Here is a 21,627-nt window from a genome sequence, read left to right on the forward strand (position 1 = left end):
CAAATATTCCCCGGCACCCTGATGATGTGGTATTCCAAAACTCCCGTCTCTGGCCACACGGAAGAAATTACCACCAAAGCTGCTGCTGTTGCTGTTAGAGTAAAAGGCACACCAATTGCCTACATAAGAAACAAATCTGCAATTGTTGTTGTTGTTGTCGTTTGAGCCACGGCCACCTGCAGCCAGACAACAGACAATTTGTTGTTGTGACGAACCAAACGATCACAGCCCGTAGAGGCAAAGAAATGGGGATGATTTCAAATCGAAACCAAAACAAAGCACAAAAGTTTTTCCACTAAACACTTCACTTTGCCTCTTTTCCCCGAGAAATAATAACAACACTATGACAAAATTTGACTTATATTCAAAAATTTTTTATTTGGCTCTTTAATATGCGTGCGCACTCGTTGACAAACAAAAACTTCTAACTTTACTTGCCTCTGCCATTGAGAGACAATAACAAAAGAAACGTTCAAGCAGGACAGGGATGAGTTGATTGACCTCTAGTACTATTTATGTGCCAATAGTGATGAGCATATATGCAAATGAATAATAGGTCGATTCCTGCTTGAACACCCCTCTACATCCTTGCCAAATATGGTCTCGATCGGACAATATAAAACATAGCTTCCATGTAGACCAATCTAGACCGGTATAGGGAGATAGACGAATAGACGAATTTTTTACACGATTTCGTTGGAATTCGGGACAGTAAGATGTGTTGAGATTCTCAATATCTGCACCGAATATGGCCCAGATTGGATTATAGTAAGATGCTAGCTGGTCGGGGCCAGCAACTCTGCGCCTTCTTTCACTCTTTTTATTTGAGTCCTATACTGTCACGTCAGGAAATAAGTCCTGTTGGGGGGTGCTGGTAGGGGCTTTCAGATATTTCGCCCCATTTTGGATATCATAATGGTGCTCTACTATCAAATTTCTTTCATTTGAGCCTTATATTGTTGTGGTCGGTAAATATGTCCGGTATGGGGGTTGTTTTTGGGGGTGATCCCTATGTATCAGATTCCTGCTCTGGTCATTACATTTTGAGTTTATATTACATTTGAGTGGCTTTGGAGGAGGGGCGGTCCCCCTTAAAATCCCACCCTAAATAAGGCTAATATGTTTCTGTTGAGTTATTGTAAACAAACAAGGTTTCGTTTAAATCGCCCCACCCATCACCGAGATCTAGAGTTTTTAAAGATAGGGTAAGGGGAGGGTTTATTTGAGTCCTTTAATATCAAGGTCAACATCTCCTGCAGAACCGTGGAGACTTGACCCAGATACTTGATACATATATGAACATTAGAGTGGAATTCTACTGGAACTATATATCTCCATTAGCATAAAAATGATTATCCATTATTCTTTGTTTGCCTAAAAAGAGATACCGCGCAAAGAACTGGACACATACGATCCATGGTGGAGGGTATATAAGATTCGGACTGGCCGAACTTAGCATGCTCTTACTTGTTACTTATCAGATTCATACTTTACTCCCCTCTCAAATACCTTTCGTTATAATAAAGCTTTCTCAAGGTTTCACAGCTTGTGTTTTCAGCGCATTGATGATTGAAGTTGGTTTTACGGATGACAGACTAATAAGACGGCACGGATCACAATTTGATACATACAGAGTTGGCTGGAAAAGACTGAAGAAGAGGATGCGAAGAATAATGACATTATGGACATACACCAAATTCAGCAATCACCATGTTGTGCGCTATAAATACCGTTAAGCAACCCTGAAAAAAATGATGCCAGAAATTCCATGCTGCCCCCAATATCCCTTAACGATCTATGTGCCACCTTTCTATGTGCCAATGCTGGTTCAAGTTTGATATCGTATCAGCATCAAAGTGCCGCTGTCTGTTAGCCGCAATAGCCGCTGTTACTTGCCACACCAGTACTTCTATGCGTCTTGTAATAATACTGAAAGTCATATTGAACTCCTTCCTTCACTTATAAGCCAGACATGCTCCGTCGTCTAGCTTTTCTCCATCCTTGTAGCATGAACTACCAGACGGCAATGCTAGAATTAGAATAGAATCAGTAAATCCATATAATACAACTGCAACAGTCTCAAGTGTCGCCTCAATTATCCGGTTAGAAACCTCTAATACACCATCCATGTTTCTTATAGTCCTCACGATTATCCCTCAATGGTATGACCCGTTCTTAGTTTCTATATATTTATCTGATAGCTTCACCACGAACATCAAGTGGAACTTGTCCTGCCTTAAAAACTTAACGGTAAAAGTTCTAGAAGAAGCATGCAAGACAGAGGCAATTGAAGCAATTTCCAAAGTTCAGCCTTGAAATAAAGAATTCTTTAAGGACTACTTAAGTAAGCTAACCTGAACCTTGAATACTCACGAACTAATTTATGCACTTTTATCAAATGAGATATAACAAACTAGTTATAGACCGAATTGGACCGTTCTTGGCGTAGTTGTTGAGAGTCACAACAGAGCACTATATGCAAAATTTCAGCCAAATCGGATAAAAATCGCGGCTTGTAAGGGCGCAAGAGGTCAAATCAGGAGATCGGTTATACGAAAGCTATATCACGTTCATGACCGATTTGAACCATACTTGGCACAGTTGTTGGAAGCCATAACAGAACACAATGTACAAAATTAAAGCAAAATCGGATGAAAATTGCGGTTTCCAGGGGCTCAAGAAGTAAAATCGGGAGATCGGTTCATATTGGATCTAAACCAGTTTCTACACGGATTTAAACCGTACTTGGCACAGTTGTTGGAAGTCATAACAGAACATTATGTGCAAAATTGCAGCCAAATAGGACAAAAATTGTGGCATCCATAGGCTCAAGAAATCAAATCGGTTTATATTGGACCTATATCAGGTCCTCGACCGATTTGGACCGTACTTGGGACAGTTGATGGAAATCATAACATAACACTATTTCAACCAAATCAGACAAAAATTGTGGCTTCCATGGGCTCAAGAAGTCAAATCGGGAGGAAGGTTTATATGGGAGCTATATCCAAATCTGAACCGATATGGTCCATTTGCAATCTCCAACGACATACAAAGTATCTGTGCAAGATTTGAAGCAGCTGGCTTTTCAAATTCGACCGCTATCTTGATTTCGACAGACGGACAGACATGGCTAGTTCGAATCAGACTTTCGAGACGATCAAGAATATATTGGGTTGCCCAAAAAGTAATTGCGGATTTTTTAAAAGAAAGTAAATGCATTTTTAATAAAACTTAGAATAAACTTTAATCAAGTATACTTTTTTTACACTTTTTTTCTAAAGCAAGCTAAAAGTAACAGTTGATAACTGACAGAAGAAAGAATGCAATTACAGAGTCCCAAGTTGTGAAAAAATTTGTCAACGCCGACTATATGAAAAATCCGCAATTACTTTTTGGGCAACCCAATATATACTTTGCGGGGCCCTAGATCAATATATCGAGGTGTTACAAACGGAATGACTAGATTACTATACCCCCATCCTATAGTGCGGGGTATAAAAAATTTAAGTTTTCACGATATTTAAATAACCTTAAAACGCTTAAAGTGCGCTAAATACTGATTTTTGCATAAAATCACCCACCGAAAGATTTTTATTACCCAATGGTCTCTATGATTTTGTTCTCAGTAAAGCAAAATATGAATAGAAAAGTTTAAATATTATCAATTTATGATATTTATGCTTCTTTTTGAACTCATCCTTTTGTCAGGGTTGCGAGAGTCGTTTAGACAAAAACAAACATCCCTGTTTAACGCAAAATTCCTTTTCATATTTTCTCATGTTATTCCTTTTGTAAAAATATAATAACGACCATTGTCCTGAGCAATGGTGGGGCGGAGAAAAAAAAAAACATCACAAGGACAACAAAAGCCAACCTCTTTTAGTGAATTCAAATGACTAAAGCAATTGCTCCAAATGGACTTTAAATTAAGAGTTTTTATGTAAATTTCCTGTTGCCAAATTATCCCTTCAGTTGGCACTTGCTTATTTTTTTTTTCTCCTTTTTCTTCAGCATTTTGCTGCTGGCTGTCTTCGATTGGTTGGTCTGTCTGGACTTGAGGTTGTCTTCTTTTTTTCTTGCCATGCCTTGTTCTTTTCGTTTACGCACGATTTCCCTAAAATGAATTGAATTTTCTAAATGTTAAAGTAAGGAAACCAAAAACCCAAAAAAAAACCGAATATGGAACTAAGAAGATGAAAGAAGGTAACGGTGATAGAGGTTTGTTGCTTGTTCACCGTTCTCCTTGGGCCTTGGCATAAAAAAGTTCATTTCGAATGTTCCCACTCACAGACTTTCGCTTCTTTTCCGCTTTGGAATTATGCTTTTGATTGAATTTATGGAGTGCGTAAGAAAAGGTTGGGCCATTGAGGAAAGTCTTTCACGCGGTACGTTGGTGATGGGGTATGATATCAAAGACAGAGATTTTATTTTGGGCAATGTCCTAAAAGGAAATTAGTTTGGCATTTCGGCTTTCATTTCAATTTCAGCGAAATGGAAATGGAAAAACTGTGTACCACAAATGCGAAACGAAGCTAATTTTAAGGTCAACGCAACATTTAATTTTTTTTGTTGTGGTATTCGGTATACTAGGAAAAAGTTTAATTTTTTTCTTACTAAATTTAAAGAGAAGTTATAGAATTTTTATTACTTTTCAGTGAACTTGAACTTTGGTTGAAGTTTATTGAGCCCATGCTCATATAGAAGTATTTTCACCGAAATTGCCTATGGTGTATGTAATTACACATATGCACTCTTGTAGAGAATGCGATTAAAACGGTTCAGACTTAAAACATTTCATTGAAATTTTTTCTTAAGACAAACCCGGCCACAACATGCATATAGTAAAGGCAAGTCCACTAAAACCACTCTTCAAGATCTAGTTGCCTACGTAAAGGGCTCTCCCGCTGTCAAGGAATATATAATAGTAGCATTTCTAAACATCGAAGGTGCTTTCAATAACGTAAAACCGACGTCAATCAGGAAGGAGCTGGAGTTTCTAGGCACCAACACTGACGTAAAAACGTATTTTTTATACCCTGCACCGTAGGATAGGGGGTATATTCATTTAGTCATTCCGTTCGCAACATATGGAAATATCAATTTCCGACCCTACAAAGTATATATATTTCGGATCGTCGTCAAATCCTAAGACGATTTAACGATGTCCGTGTGTCCGCCGGTCTATCTGTCTATCCGTCTGTCCGTCCGTCTGTTGTATTCACTCTATAGCCTTCAAAAATTTAAATATTGAGCTGAAATTTGGCACAGATACGTCTTTTTTATGCAAGCTAGTTAAGTTCTTGAACGGGCCAAATCGGACAATATTTGGATATAGCTGCTATATAGACCGATTTTCCCATAAAGATTCTAATGACCATTAAAACGTTATTTTTCACCCGATTTTGCTGAAAATTGAGACAGTCAGTTAAAGGCCTCCCGACAACTAATCCAAGTATGGTTCAGATCGAACTATATTAAGATATAGCTGCCATATAGACCGATCTCAAAGTCCCAACAAAGGGTCTGAAGGCCATAAAAACTTTATTTATTACCCGATTTCGCTGAAATTTAAAACAGTGGGTTATTCTAAGCCTCCCGAAATCTGACTTAAATATGGTTCAGACCGGACTATATTTAGATATAGCTGCCATATAGTCCGATCTCCCGATAAAGGGTCTAAAGGCCATAAAGGCTTTACTTTTATCAGATTTCGCTGAAATTTGGAATAGTTCACAGTTTAAAGCCTCCCAACATCCGACCTTAATATGGTTCATATCGGTTTATAATTGGATATATCTGCCAAAGAGACCAATATTTTGTTCTATAAAATTGAATAGTGACATATATTGGGTTGCAAAAGAAGGTAAATGCATTTTTAATAAAACTTAGAATGAACATTAATCAAATATACTTTTTTTACACTTTTTTTCTAAAGCAAACTAAAAGTAACAGCTGATAACTGACAGAAGAAAGAATGCAATTACAGAGTCACAAGCTGTGAAAAAATTTGTCAACGCCGACTATATGAAAAATCCGCAATTACTTTTTGGGCAACCCAATATATTAGACCACTCAATGTCCGTACCGAATTTGGGTGCTTCAATTATCCAATTTTCACTGAAGTGGTGGGTATCCAAAGTTCGGCCCGGCCGAGCTTAACTTTTTACTTGTTTATAACTTAGTTGCTAAAAGATGCATTGCAGCAGGCTTAGGATCTATAGGTCTAAGAAGATCTATAGATCTAAGAAGGCCAGCAAAGCAAAATCTCAAGGTGATGTACTGGCTCCTCTTCTTTGAAATATAGCCATTAACAACGTATTATTGTCTCTGGAAGAAACAGATGAAAAAGTGGTGGCGCATGTTGATGACGTTGCTATTGCGGTAGGGGAAAAGTTTCCCTTCACTCTCAGAGATGTGATTCAGAAACTTCTAGGCGATCTCCCGATCTAATATTTATACCTTACTCCACCACTGTGATACAGGGATTTATAACTTTGTGCATTTGCAACGCTAAGAAAGAGAAGGGCTAAATCCATTGATCACTTCCTGATACGATTTAGGTATGTCAATCTGTCTATCTATCCGTCTATCTGTCCATGTACTTTGTAATCAAGGTACAGGTCGCATTTGTTGTCCGACTGTTGTAAAATTTTGCACAAGTCACTTTTTTGGTTCGAGGACGAAAGCTGTTGTAACATTGGGAGATCTTTTTATATGGGAGCTATATCAGATAATAGACCATATTTGACGCGTATGTTGAGAGTCATAGGAGAAGTCGTTGTGCAAAATTGTGTCACATCGGAAAATATTTGTGCCCTCTAGTGGCTCAAGAAGATTTCAAAACAAAAAAAAAATTTGCGAAATTTCAGCCAATTGCACCCTCTAAAGACTCAAGAAGTCAAGATTCGAGATCGGTTTATGTAGCAGCTTTATTAAAACGTATGCCCAAAAAGTAATTGCGGATTTTTCATATAGTCGGCGTTGACAAATTTTTTCACAGCTTTTGACTCTGTAATTGCATTCTTTCTTCTGTCAGTTATCAGCTGTTACTTTTAGCTTGCTTTAGAAAAAAAGTGTAAAAAAAGTATATTTGATTAAAGTTCATTCTAAGTTTTATTAAAAATGCATTTACTTTCTTTTAAAAAATCCGCAATTACTTTTTGGGCAACCCAATATATACTTTATGGGGTCTAAGGACCAATATTTCGATGTACTACAAACGGAATGACATAGCTTGTATACCTCCATTGCATGGTGAAAGGTATAAAAAGAATTTAACAACTGCGCTTTTATTTGCTCGTTATTGCTAAATGCGTCTCCCAGTTTCACTTCTATGTATTATCACTCAAAAAAAAATCCCCCTTTCTGTTTTTCAGTTAGTCTTGTTTTCCACACACATCACAAATAAATTTTATTTTTTTTTCTTTGTGGTTTTTCTCTTTACGTTTTCTTCTTCTTCTTAAAATGTCAAATTCAAATTTATGGTTTTAGTGTCAGTCGAGAATGTAATTCAATCTGCAACGTTTTTACTTAAATGACAATTTCACTTTTCAATGTTTGTCACCCTCAGCCCTAACCCTCCTGCGGCACACTTTCTCTCCCTCTCTCTCTCTCTCTGATAACCGCCTTTTGCACTGACCCAGCTGTGTATTGTTATCGTTATTCTCTGTCCAAGTATCCATTTTTGCGTATTGGATTAGACAATTTTTTTGTTTTGGTCGGTTTCGTTGTCAAATGAAATGAACAAATGGTCGTTCGAAACCCCTGGTGTTGTTGGCTGACAAATTAAATTAACTTGTAAATATTATAACAAATTTTTCTGACATTTTTATATTCGTTTTTGTGTTTTATTTTTTTTTAGGATAACTAAAATTTGTTGTTGTTATTTTGTTTTTTTTTTGTCTGTTGGTTTCTTCAAGGAATTGTAATAAATTATTTGGTATTTGTTAGTCATGTAAGAGGAGTAGCAAAACGAGAAGATTGCAAAATCATAAAAATAATCTTAATTGGATTTTGTCAGGGCATCAATGCTTTAAGCCAAAAAAAATACAAATAGAAACTTGGTTGTACGAGTACTATATTAAAGGAAAGAAATATCATAGAATTTCAAAGTGGATTTGAATACATATATTGGGTTGCCCAAAAAGTAATTGCGGATTTTTTAAAAGAAAGTAAATGCATTTTTAATAAAGCTTAGAATGAACATTAATCAAATATACTTTTTTACACTTTTTTTCTAAAGCAAGCTAAAAGTAACAGCTGATATCTGACAGAAGAAAGAATGCGATTACAGAGTCACAAGCTGTGAAAAAATTTGTCAACGCCGACTATATGAAAAATCCGCAATTACTTTTTGGGCAACCCAATATGTATGACATTAAGAAAAAACTCACAAATATTTGATGGGGAAATAGAAAACTAATTTATATACCCACAAGCATAGGATACGAGGTATATTAATTTAGTTATTTTATTTGCAACAATTGAAATATCCATTTCCGACCCTGCAAAGCATATAAAGGGTTTCTCAATAGGGACTTAGCAACTATGCATTTAATTTTTGCACGCACTATTATACTAAAGGCCTGGATATGCTCTAGTAAACAACAAAAAATTTTGCCCATGAATATTCCACTAAGGAACAGGGGCAAACTTCTCAAATGATCTTTTACTGTCTCCGAAAGCAAAGTAAGCTCTTCTATCATACAATGTTATATTTAAAGGCATCACGAAGGCAAGATTAAATTAAAATTTTAGCAAAATATCCATTGTACAATGCTACGCGCCAACCAAACCCGATAACAAAGAAACAAAGGATCAATTCCTTTCCCAACACGACTCAGTGACACGCTCTCTTCCAAAAGGAGACATTAAACTTGTTATGGGAGGTTTCAATCGCCAAGTTGGGCAACAACAACAATAACATTTGCAAGAGGTTAGAAACGATTGAATAATAATTCATTGCGAGAAATGCTTTAAATTCTCTAGAAACTATTTAAATCAATAACAAATTCAAGATAATTTATCAATTAAGTTAATAAATATTGGTAAATTGCTGTAGTTGTAACAAATATGGCAAAATATTTGGCGCAAATCATTGTTTTGGGTACACAGGCGATTGGACGTGCCTTTGCCAAGGCATTGAAACAAGAAATTGCAGCCTCTCAAGAGGCTGCACGCCGAGCCGGTGGTGGCCGTCAGGGTGAGAAAAGGGCAGAGGCCAATGCCCGATCAGGCATGACTTTGGAAGAAGCTAAACAAATATTGAATGTCGATGATTTAAAGAATTTGGAAGACGTCAACAAAAAGTACCAACATTTGTTCGATGTCAATGATAAAGCAAAAGGTGGTTCCTTTTATCTGCAATCCAAGGTATTCCGCGCCAAAGAACGTATCGATGATGAACTCAAAGAGGCTTTGAAATCCGCAAAAACATCAACGTCAGCGACAGAGGATGCAACAGGGCCGGGTGACAAGCAACGATGATGAGTTAAGTCTGTGGTTGGGGTGACGGTTTAGACATTTATAGATGACTAGTAGATGAACGTTTAAAATACGCTTTAGTTTTATAAAACGAAAACGTTATTTAAGTTTAAATGCTGTCGTTTCCTTGAAACCAACTACCTACTTAAATATTTTCGAGCATCTATTAGATGCACGACAACCTGTTTAAGTGAATTGTGAACTTTTGTTTTCGCAATGTGTTTTAATGTGTGTAAATAAGGTTCCTTTCCTTCTTCATATTCCTTCAAGAACAAAACAATTTGTACTACTATTTTAGTTAATAAAATGAAAATTATTGTTAAAACTAAATGAAAGTTATTAACAGAAAATGTAAAAAAATAAAAAAAAAATTGTTTAAGATATTCTACTCCACAGTGAAAAAAAAAAAAAAAAAAAAAAATCTACAATCAATCATGGGAATGCAAGGACTTGGCGATACCAGGAATGACAATGGTCGATTTCTGCGTGAGGCACAAAATTCCCCCATAAAAATATACACAAATATACTTAGGAATCACCAGATGGAAACACCCGTAATCAAAACAACCACGTACTTATCAGCAAACTCTTTCTAAGCTCGCTAATGGATGTGAAAACTATACTAGAAGCCGACATCGATAGTGACCACATGCTCTTAGTGGCCACTCTACGTCTACGCACAGCCGTTGTGAAAAGAACTCAAACAAAAAGCACAGCAAGTTCAGCCTCTTAACCCTAAAAGACCCCGAAACAGCGCACGAATACAAGGCAAACATTAACGGAGAAGCTTCAAAATAATACCCATACATGGGCCGATATAACAGCAGCATATACGGGGACTGCCATCTCTATCATAGGCCTTGCTCGATGATCCCAAAAACCATGGATAGGCAACGAAACTATAGGGGAAATAAAACACCGGAAACATCCACGCAACGCTCTGCTACGGCCAAAATCAAGAGTAACCAAAATCGCACCTCCGCCTTGCTGGTCGAGCGCCTAGTTTGCAGAGATAAGCGAACAATTGAGCGGCAATTAAAGCGATGGCGCGATTTCTTCAGCTCCGAAGGACCAGCAGCCGAGGACGTAAGCTCTGGCCATCTTAATCACCCTGAGCGCCGAAACCAACGCAGGTATATATCTACGGCCCCACTCACCTGCGAAAAAATTGAGGCCGTTCTGGTCTCACTCAAAAATGGCAAATCATCCGGACCTGATAAAATACCCGCTGAAGTGTTGAGGTATGGAGCATAGCTCAAGCGATCAGCCTTAATAATCAGAGAGGCCTACAACCTCTGTCCCCGCGAAATTGAAGAAGGGGATCATGGTCACAATCCCAAAGAAGGGCTAACTCACCCTATGTAAGAACTGGAGGGGGATTACATTGCTAAACGCAAAAAAATAAAGTGATGACAAGTCTTCTTCTGCAGCGAATTTCGCCTGCACTTGACAGCATTATGAGCAAGGAACAGGCAGGGTTTTCGGCCAGAACATTCTTGTGCCGATCACATTAACTCCCTGTTCATAATCATTGAACAGTCTGCAGAACTTAATACGCACCTATACCTTTTATTCATCGACTTCGAGCGTGCTTTTGACATAGTATCGCGAAGTTCAATGTGGAGTACGCTGTTCACTAAGGGCATTCCTGAAAAAATCTGCTGTATAGGAATGCTAAAGTCTAATATAATCAACTAATGTTGAGGCACCCTATGGCATATGACTTCCTTGGGGACAACGATTTCGGGGATGATAAATGCCTCTTTACGCATCGCTTTAAGCACATAAAGGTACAACTGGAACGACTGATTGAAAATGCCTGCCAAAGTAGGCTTGAGGATAAATATAGCAAAGAGCAAATTTGCTTTATTTATAAGCAGGTTAAGTTCGAAGATGGGCTAAATCGGACTATATCTTGATATAGCCCCCATATAGACCGATCCTCCGATTTAGGGTCTTAGGCCCATAAAAGCACATTTATTATACGATTTTGCTGAAATTTGGGACAGTGAGTTGTGTTAGGCCCTTCGACATTCTTCGTCAATTTGGCTGAAATCGGTCCAGATTTGGATATAGCTGCCATATAGACCGATCCTCCGGTTTAGTGTCTTAGGCCCATAAAAGCCACATTTTTTATCCGATTTGGCTGAAACTTGGGACAGTGAGTTGTTTCAAGCCCTTCGACTTCCTTCGTAACTTTGGTCCAGATCGGTCTAGATCCGGAAAAAAAGGTGGTTTACATATATACCCGAGGTGGTGGGTATCCAAAGTTCGGCCCGGCCGAACTTAACGCTTTTTTACTTTTTTTTTTGACTGAATATCGATTGATATTTTTCCGATGGCTAATATCGCAAAACAATTCAATTTTTTGCAAAATTAAAAAAAAAAAATACGCAATCCGACATTGAATGCATCCTTTAAGATACATAGCGCCTATAGAGGGCGTAATATTCATCCGTTTAGGCTAACATTTTTACAATGATTTCTCTCATGACTACCAACTGACTTTATTTATTTTGGTTTATTTGGTCTTTGCATTGATATTACTTCTATATAAATCGATTTCCTGATTTTTACTTCCAATTTTCATTTGAAATATAGGTGATGGGAATTTAATGATAGTATCGATACTATCGATATTTATTATTAAAACTATCGAAAATATTGAATGTTGTGATTATTATAGGCTAGGCCTTTCTTAAACTCAACAAAGTTTGGAGGTGCACCGACATCTCTCATAATACAAAAATCAGGATCTTCAACAGCAGTGTAAAATCTATTTTGTTATATGATTATACAACTTGGAGCTTCACACAAGCGACTACCCGTAGTTTTCCCCAAGTTCTCATTAATCGCTGCCTACGACAAATACTTCGAATTTTCTGACCAAACCGTATTTCAACTGAAGAATTGCAAATAAGAACAAACCCTTCCCCTGTCGATGTAGAAATCCGAAAGAGAAAATGGACATGGTTGGGTCATGTCCTACACCGACCGCGCTATGATATAGCAAGAAATGTCCTAGCCAGGAGCCTGCAAAGGCAGCGAGGGAGGGGACGCCCGAAAAACACATGGATCCGCTATACGAAAAGAGAGTTGGAATCAACCCATATATGGTGGAATCAAGTCAAGGCTTTGGCCAACAATAGAGCTCGATGGAGAGAGTTTGTTGATGTCCTATGTTCACACTGTACAGTTTATTATGGGCCATATTTTATTGTAATATATTCAATATATTGGGTTGCCAAAAAAGTAATTGTCGGTAATATAGTCGGCGTTGAAAAATTTTTTCAACGGCTTGTGACTCTGTAATTGCATTTTTTTCTTCTGTCAGTTATCAGCTGTTACTTTTAGCATGCTTTAGGAAAAAAGTGCGCGAAATTATGTTTACATTTGTTTGTTTGGCGTCAATTTTAATATGGAGCCCACAAAGGAGCTTTTTCGTCATATTTTACTTTATTATTTCCGTAAAGGAAAAAACGCGGAGCAGGTTGCTAAAAAGTTACGAGATGTGTATGGTGATAAAGCTTAAAAGGAAGACAGTGTCAAAATTGGTTTCGCAAATTCCGTTCTGGAGATTTTTCACTTCAAGATGAGCCACGTTCAGGTCGGCCAAATGAAGTTGATGATGACCAAATCAAAGCATTAATCGAATTGGATCGTCATGTAACTGAGCGTGAGATAGGAGAGAAGTTAAATATACCAAAATCAACCGTTCATTATCACATAAAAAGTCTTGGACTGGTGAAAAACCTTGATATTTGGGTACCACATGTATTGAAAGAAATTCATTTAACAAACCGAATCAACGCTTGTGATATGCCCCTTAAACGCAATGAATTCGATCCGTTTTTAAAACGAATCATAACTGGAGATGAAAAATGGATTGTTTACAACAACGTTAGTCGAAAACGATCATGGTCCAAGCATGGTGAACCAGCTCAAACCACTTCAAAGGCTGATATCCACCAAAAGAAGGTTACGCTGTCTGTTTGGTGTGATTGGAAGGGTGTGGTATATTTTGAGCTGCTTCCAAGGAACCAAACGATTAATTCGGATGTGTACTGTCAACAATTGGACAAATTGAACACAGCCATCAAGGAGAAGCGACCAGAATTGGTCAATTGTAAAGGTGTCATATTCCACCAGGACAACGCTAGACCGCACACATCTTTCGTCACTCGCCAAAAACTAAGTGAGCTTGGCTGGGAACTTTTGATGCATCTACCATATAGCCCTGACCTTGCACCATCAGACTACCATTTATTTCGATCTTTGCAGAACTCCTTAAATGGTAAAACTTTCGGCAATGATGAGACTATAAAATCGCACTTTGTTCAGTTTTTTGCAGATAAAGGCCAGAAGTTCTATGAGCGTGGAATACTAAATTTGCCAGGAAGATGGCAAAAGGTTATCGAACAAAATGGCAATTATATATTTGATTAAAGTTCATTCTAAGTTCTATTAAAAATCACATATACTTTTTTTAAAAAATCCGCAATTACTTTTTGGGCAACCCAATATATATATCCCGATTTTGGTTAAAATCAGTTAAGTTTCGATATAGTTCTCATATTTATTTTCGTCCTATTTTTAATAATATTGCAATAATTTGATCATGTGTTAACCAATCTTCACAAAATTTGTCACTAAGGTTTCTTTTATGACTCATCTGATTACTGATAAATTTTATAGAAATCTGTTCAGATTTCGAAAAATAACTCCCATATATAAGTATTTTGCGATTTTCATTTTAAGACCTTGGCTAACGCATTTGTCAACTGACCTCCCCAATATTTTGAACTACGATTTTACTATAACTCCCACAATATGTCCGGATTTTGGCCGTCCTGACTTATTTTTATCATTGTACCACACAAGTTTATTAATCTAATAAATCAAATCCCCAAATCATGGGTATAAGGAGACATTGTGAAATTGGCTATGCATGACTTTGTCACTGGTTTTTCACAATTAAATTTAAAAATCCATAGAAACTAATATATTGTCCTCACATGATTTCTAAATCTATACCAACTATGTTTCAAATCGATAGATTCTCCGACATACCTTTTATAACTAATCTATCACTGTTTTTGACTTCTTGAGCAGGATGTTTCAAACAGTTGAGTACTTGGTAGAATGCAATTGAAACAACATGACAAGAAATGAATTCTCATTAACTACCAGATCCTTTAGAGCATTTGCATAATCAAACTGCATGTTTACTCACAAACAATAGTAGTACCTAGGAATCAGTCGTTTGCAATGAAGAACAGACTTTGGAATTTGGCATAATTTCACCAAACCCATTAATTGCTCATATATATGTGGTTATTCTCCAGCATATTTATGCAAAGGATCCCTTTTGAATGGGATTTTCGAGATAGATGATGCACATTGGCCAAAAGCATTCAAATTGCTATAATGAAGCAAAGTATTATGAATGCTTACAATAACATAACAAATAGTTCAAGTATATGCATAAGATTATACACACAATGAAGACGTTTGGTAATACCTTTGTATAACCAAATCATAAGATATGGTTATGTGTAAGAATAAATTTTGCGGTAAATTATAATCAGTAAAGTATGTTGATATTACTTAGGAATGATCGAATGTTTCCTCAGCTACAAAACTTTGCCATATATAATCTTTGGCAGAGTATTTCTGTCGTTCAATTTGTTGACTTTATTTTAATGTGAAATATGCTTTTGAATTGATTAATTACCAATAATTGAAAAGTATGAATTATGAAACTTCTGAGGTTATGAATAACTAGTTCCCATAAGAAAACATTTTTGTGTTCATTGAGAAATATTAATTGGGTCAACATTTCATTCCGCATGTTGCAAACTCACAGAACATATATATTGGGTTGCCCAAAAAGTAATTGCGGATTTTTTAAAAGAAAGTAAATGCATTTTTAATAAAACTTGAACTTGAATGAACTTTAATCAAATATACTTTTTTTACACTTTTTTTCTAAAGCAAGCTAAAAGTAACAGCTGATAACTGATAGAAGAAAGAATGCAATTACAGAGTCACAAGCTGTGAAAAAATTTGTCAACGCCGACTATATGAAAAATCCGCAATTACTTTTTGGGCAACCCAATATATTGAGTTGAGGAGGAAATTAAATTTTCCTAAAGTTCCTGAATACTCTCAGACTCAACTTGATTATGTTTCTTTTCAGAAGTTAGGTTAGGTTCGGTTTAAGTGGCAGTCTGCCATCAGACACACTTAGACGTTTTCGTCCAGTGTGATACCACAGTCACAGAAGAAGCCCTCTAGTTCCTACCGCTATACCATCCAGATCGCTTTAAAAAGCTCAACAACTTGCGAATGTTCACATCCGCTAAACCAGACAGGTTCTCAAAGAAATGAGAACCTAAAGTGGAACTCCTTCTAAATGCTAGTGCGGGACAAACACACAGAAGATGTTCTACAGTTTCTTCTTCTGAGATGTCCTAACAGCTTCTGCAAAAGTCGTTGCTGGCAACCTTCAGTCTGTCAGCATGTTTTCCGATTAGACAGTGACCAGCCATGATGGACACAATGACTGAGACATCTGTTCTGGCCAATGACAGCAAAGCAGTAGATCTCTTCAAGTCTAGATAAGGCCACATAGTTTTGGAATGCTTACAGCCCACTCTTTGTGATCATCTATCATTCGCTGTCCTTCGGGCCTGGTTCTGAAAACTTAGCTTACATGTGGCTAGAGGCATACTCACAGAATTCAGTATCCCTGGAATGTTTAGGGTAGTTGTTAGTTTCGCAAGCTCGTCCGCTTTAGAATTCCCTGGGATATCTCTGTGGCCCGGCAACCAGGACAGGTGAATTTTGAACTGTTCAGCCATCTCGTTAAGAGATCTGTGACAGTCGAGGGCGGTTTTCGTGTTCAGAAATATGTTCTCCAGGGATTTAATGACTTCCTGGCTGTCTAAGATTATATTTATGCCAATCGTCGCAATGACATTATATATTAGCTATTCCACCTCATTCTTAATTGCAAGGATCTCCGCTGGACACCAGTTATATGACCATGGATGATCAGTTATAAATTTTTAGAGTACACCCCAAAGCCCACCAGGTCGTTTAGTTTGGAACCATCCGTGTAGAAGACTATGTAATTTCTGTTACCAGGGATATCGTAGTTCCAACAACTGTGATGAGTATGATTGAAATCGGTTCATAACCGGATATAGCTGTCATATAAACCTATCTGGGGTCTTGACTCCTTGAGTGTCTAGAGGGCGCAATTTCTATCCGATTTGGCTGAAATTTTGCACGGCGTGTTTTGATATCACTTCCAAAGACTATGCTAAGTATGATTCAAATCGGTTCATAACCTGTTATAGCTGCCATATAAACCGATCTTGGATCTTGACTTCTGGATGGCCGCTAGATGGCGTAATTCTTATCCGATTTGGCTGCAATTTTGCATGAGGTATTTTATTATGATTTTCAACAACTGTGCTGGTTAGGTTAGGTTTAAGTGGTAGTCTGCCATCGGATTCATCTAGACGTTTTCGTCCATTATGATACCACAGGAATAGAAGAAGGAAGATGCCTTCTAGTCCCTAGCGTTGAACCATCCAGATCGCTTTAAAAAGCCCAATAACTCGAAACTATTCAAAATGTAAATTTTACCCACGAACATTCCACTAAGGAACAAAGGCAAACTTCTCACATATCAATGAGTGCAGTCCGATTCAAGCTTAAACTCAATGATAAGATTTTATAATCATTTTATAGCCGAGTCCGAACGGAATGCTGCAGTGCGACACCTCTTTGGAGTGAAGTTTTACATGGCATATTACCTCACAAATGTTGCCAGCACTAGGAGGGGAAAACCACCGCTGAAATTTTTTCTGATGGTCTCGCCAGGATTCGAACCCAGGCGTTCAGCGTCATAGGCGGACATGCAAACCTCTGCCCTACGGGGGCCTTCACTTGCGAATGGTTATGTTCGCTAAATCAGATGGGTTCTCAAAGAAATGAGAATCTAAAGGGGAACTCCTTCTAACTGCTAGTGCGGACACATACAGAAGGTGTCCTATATTCTCTTCTTCCACGATGTCCCTACAGCTTCATTCATTCATGACATTATATCTTAGCCACTCCAAGGATCTCTGCTGGATACCAACTGCAGTGGTCGGGTAACCTTTTAGAGTACACCCCCAAGCCCACCTGGCCGTTTAGTTTGGAACCATCCATATAAAAGTCTATGTAACTTCTGTTACCAGGGATATCGTAGTTCCAATCGGTTCTATCAGAAATAGCGGCACAGTAGTTTTTATCAAACAGCGGCTCGCGTAAGGTGTAATCCACACTGCCTGGAACATCGGATATTATGTCAAGGATAACACTGTGTCCGTAGTCGCCACATTACCAATGAGAAGGCTCCCTTAACCTCAAGGGCGGGGTCACTGCAATTTGTCTAGCCACAATGTCCAGAGGCATAAGATAAAGCATTGAATTCAAAGCATCAGATGGTGTCGTTCACAGTGCGGCTGTGATGCACAAAAAAGCCTTCCTTTGGATCCGCTTAAGTATTGAGCAGTAGGTGGACTTTTGAAGCGCGGTCCACCAGACCACAACACCATATAGCATTATAGATCTGACAACTGCAGTATATACCCAATGCATGATATTCGGTCTAAACCCCCAATCTTTGCCAATGGCTCTCTTGCAGGTGTATAGGGCACGAGTTGCCTTTCTTGTCCTTTCCAAAATGTTGGATTTGAAGTTCAATTTCCTGTCCAGCGAAACACCCAGGTATTTTGCACTTTCTGTAAATGGTACATTCTCTCCATTCAAGGAGACAGGTTCCACTGTAGGCAACTTGTATCTCCTGCTGAAAAGAACTACTTATGTTTTGCACGTAGAGCTTCAACTTCTCTCTTAGAGTGCTGGGAAACTTTCATCCTAACCGCAATTGCCACGTCATCAGCATAAGCGACCACTTTTACGCCTTTTTCTTCCAGAGACAATGATATATTGTTAATGGCTATATTCCAAAGTATAGGAGATAGTACACCTCCTTGAGGAGTTCCTCTGCTGACCCATCTTTTTAGATCCACAGATCCCAAGCCTGTCATAATGCATCTTTTAGTAAGTAAGTTATTAATAAACTTTCTTACGGTAGAGTTGATGTCTAGAAACTCCAATTCCTTCATGACTGACGTCGGTTTTGCATTATTGAAAGCATTTTCAATGTCAAGAAATGCTACCAATGTATATTCCTTGACAGCGAGAGAACCCTCTAGAGAACCGACTAGGTCGTGAAGGGCTGTTTCAAAGGATTTGCCTTTACTATTGTATATGCATGCTGCTGCCGCCAAAGTTACATTTTTTTAAATTTTTGACTACCTTCAGCACTTCGTCGACATTAACACTCTCATTAAGGCAAAATAGTCCATACAGTTTCAAAATACATATTACAAGTAACACCATCAAAAACTGTTAACGCTTTAATATTAAATCACTTGGTCTTAAGCAAATTTTCCATTGTATTTAAAAACTTTTCATTCTATTTATAAAAAGCAATAAAAATATAAACTTTTGCTACATGCCATGTGCCATTTTTTTTTTAAGTTAATAGCCATAATTTGTTGGTTCAATTACAAACAACCACCACTTTGCCATTATGTGGGCTAGCTAATGAATACTTAATAATTTTATTGCCTCAAACCACCAGAAAAAAAATATATGAAAATATTTCTCTTCATTACAACAACAACGAAAGTGAAGAATCGCAGCATTGTGATGGCAGGAAGCTTGGTAAAAATATAATGACTTATTTATGGGGTCAAAATACATATACTTTGCATAATTTAAAAAAAGTTTATTGTTTGGCAAAAGAAGTAAAGCATACTTCTAGGGGAATGGTATTAAGAAACTTTTGTATGGCATGGTCATTGGGACGGGTATTTAAATCTATTTTATGGAAGCGACTTTGATTGATGGTAGAAGTAAAATATTCCAAAAAAAATTAACGGGTCTTTTTACAGGAAAATATTAAAATTAGCAGTTGGGGAAGAATGTGTAGATTCAAAGAAAAATTGAGAATAAAGAAAAAATTAAGAAATTTAGGTATGGATTGAGAGCCAGAAAGTTTTGTCATGGAGTTGAAAACACTTTGACTGTTCCTGCAGCAGAGATCAACCGAGCAATTTGTGGAGCGCGAAATATGTTGTTCAAAGAACTTAGTTTTACAGCATGTTGATAGCCGATGAAAGCAGAGATGATGGCTAGACTCAAAATTAACAAAAACAAGTAAAAGCGTGCTAAGTTCGGCCGGGTCGAATCTTGGGAACCCACCACCATGGATTGTGCTAAAAATGTCCAGAAATGAAAATATGTAAAGCAGAGATCCAGAGCGGGTACCCTTCTTTTGCTGCGCTCCGGCAAAAAATGTTGCGCTCCGGTAATTTTGTTTTTCGCTCCGCTCCGCAACTGCTCCTTTACATCTAAATTGATTATTATACCCTCCAACATGGGATGGGGGTATACTAATTTCCCCATTCTGTTTGCAACACCTCGACAAATGCGTTTAAGACCCCATAAAGTATATAATTCTTGACCTTCACGACATTTTAAGTCGATCTACCCATAACCTGTCCGTCGAAAGCACGCTAACTTTCCAGGGAGAAAGCCAGGCGCTTGATATTAGTGTAGGTCAATTGGGATTGTAAATGGGCCAAATCGGTCAATGGTTTGATATAGTTGCCATATAAACCGATCTTGGATCTTGACTTTTTGTGCCTCTAGAGGGCGCAATCCTCATCTGATTTGGCAGAAACTTTGTACAACGGCTTCTCCCATGACCTTCAACATACATGTCCAATATGGTCTGAATCAATCTATAGCCTATAGCTTGATACAATTCCCATATAAACGGATCTCCCGATTTTGCTTCTTGAGGCCCTACAAGGCGCAATTCTTTTCCGAATGGACTGAAATATTACACAATGACTTCTATTTTTATGCACGTGGAGTTTTGGTATCACTTCCAACAACTGTGCTAAGTATTGTCAAAATCGGTGCATAACCTGATAAAGCTGCCATATAAACCGATCATAGATTTTGACTTCTTAAGCTTTTAGAGGGCTCAATTCTTATCCGATTTGGCTGTAATTTTGCACGAGGTGTTCTGTTATGACTTTCAACAACTGCGCTGGGTATAATTCTAATCGGTTCACAACCTGGATCTTGACTTCTTGAGCCGCTAGAGGGCGCAACTCTCATCTAATTTGGCTGAAATTTTGCATGAGGTGTTTTGTTATGTCTTCCAAGAACTGTGCAAAGTATGGCGCAAATCGGTACATTACCTGATATAGCTGTGGTCAGTGGTATCACAGTGGACGAAATTCTAAGGGAGTCTGATGGCAGACTGACCTAACCTGCATTGAGAAGGAGCGCAGAAGTTTGAAGAGCTAGGAAACCTTTACCGAGTACGGCTAACAGCACAGATGTTCTGGAACAATCAATTAAAGTAAAGTAAGTTCTATTCCAATGAATTGGAGACAGTGCACTTCCCTGAAGAGTTGTTCTACTGACCCATCTGAACAGATATATAGATCCCAAGCCTGTCATAATACGTCTTTCTGTGAATAAGTTAGTAAATAACTTTCCTGCGGTAGTTTTGATGCCTAATGTTTCCATTACTAAAGGCATCCTCAGCGAGATAGCCTTCTATGTAACCAATTATGTCATGAAAGGTTCTTCTGTGGGCTAGACCCACCATGCTATTTTGGCGACTTTTTAGGACTCTTGAATTTATGATAAAACAATTTCGTATTTATTAAAAACTATTGAACGATTTTTTAGACGCATATTGCTACAAATTAGTTTCCAAATAATCCTTTTTGTGGTGTTATTAAAGTAATGCCGAATATTGTAGCATACTTTAGGGGTTACACAAAAATAATACGTATGCCTTATTGTGATACTTTAAGAAATACTCTCATTTTCTCAAACATTTCGACTAGAAAGATGAGTTTGTTCTAAAAAGCAAAGTAAAAACAGTAATTTCCTAAAACTTACACATACGTATGCAGCACCCGCGGTTGACATCATTCATAGTCACTCACATAGACGACACATACAAAAATCCGCAAATGCCATAATAAT

The 21,627-nt window shown here is 37.7% G+C and overlaps 2 protein-coding genes across 12 annotated transcripts in view; one reads left to right on the forward strand and one right to left on the reverse strand.

Moving 5' to 3' along the window:
* The window catches only part of LOC106081495 (dystrophin, isoforms A/C/F/G/H), a 1,057,252-nt gene that overhangs the window by 477,109 nt on the left and 558,516 nt on the right, over nucleotides 1-21,627 (reverse strand). The window lies entirely within an intron of this gene.
* On the forward strand, nucleotides 9,042-9,575 carry LOC106081489 (mitochondrial import inner membrane translocase subunit Tim16-like). Its single transcript, XM_013243479.2, has one exon. It carries the CDS (start codon nucleotides 9,076-9,078, stop codon nucleotides 9,487-9,489), a length of 414 nt encoding a protein of 137 aa, XP_013098933.2. The 5' UTR covers nucleotides 9,042-9,075; the 3' UTR covers nucleotides 9,490-9,575.

This window comes from Stomoxys calcitrans, chromosome 2, assembly GCF_963082655.1.
Source record: "Stomoxys calcitrans chromosome 2, idStoCalc2.1, whole genome shotgun sequence".
Lineage (NCBI taxonomy): Eukaryota > Metazoa > Arthropoda > Insecta > Diptera > Muscidae > Stomoxys > Stomoxys calcitrans.

Coding starts and splice junctions, on each gene's coding strand:
- LOC106081489 (XM_013243479.2), top strand. CDS start 9,076: ATGGCAAAATATTTGGCGCAAATCATTGTTTTGGGTACACAGGCGATT.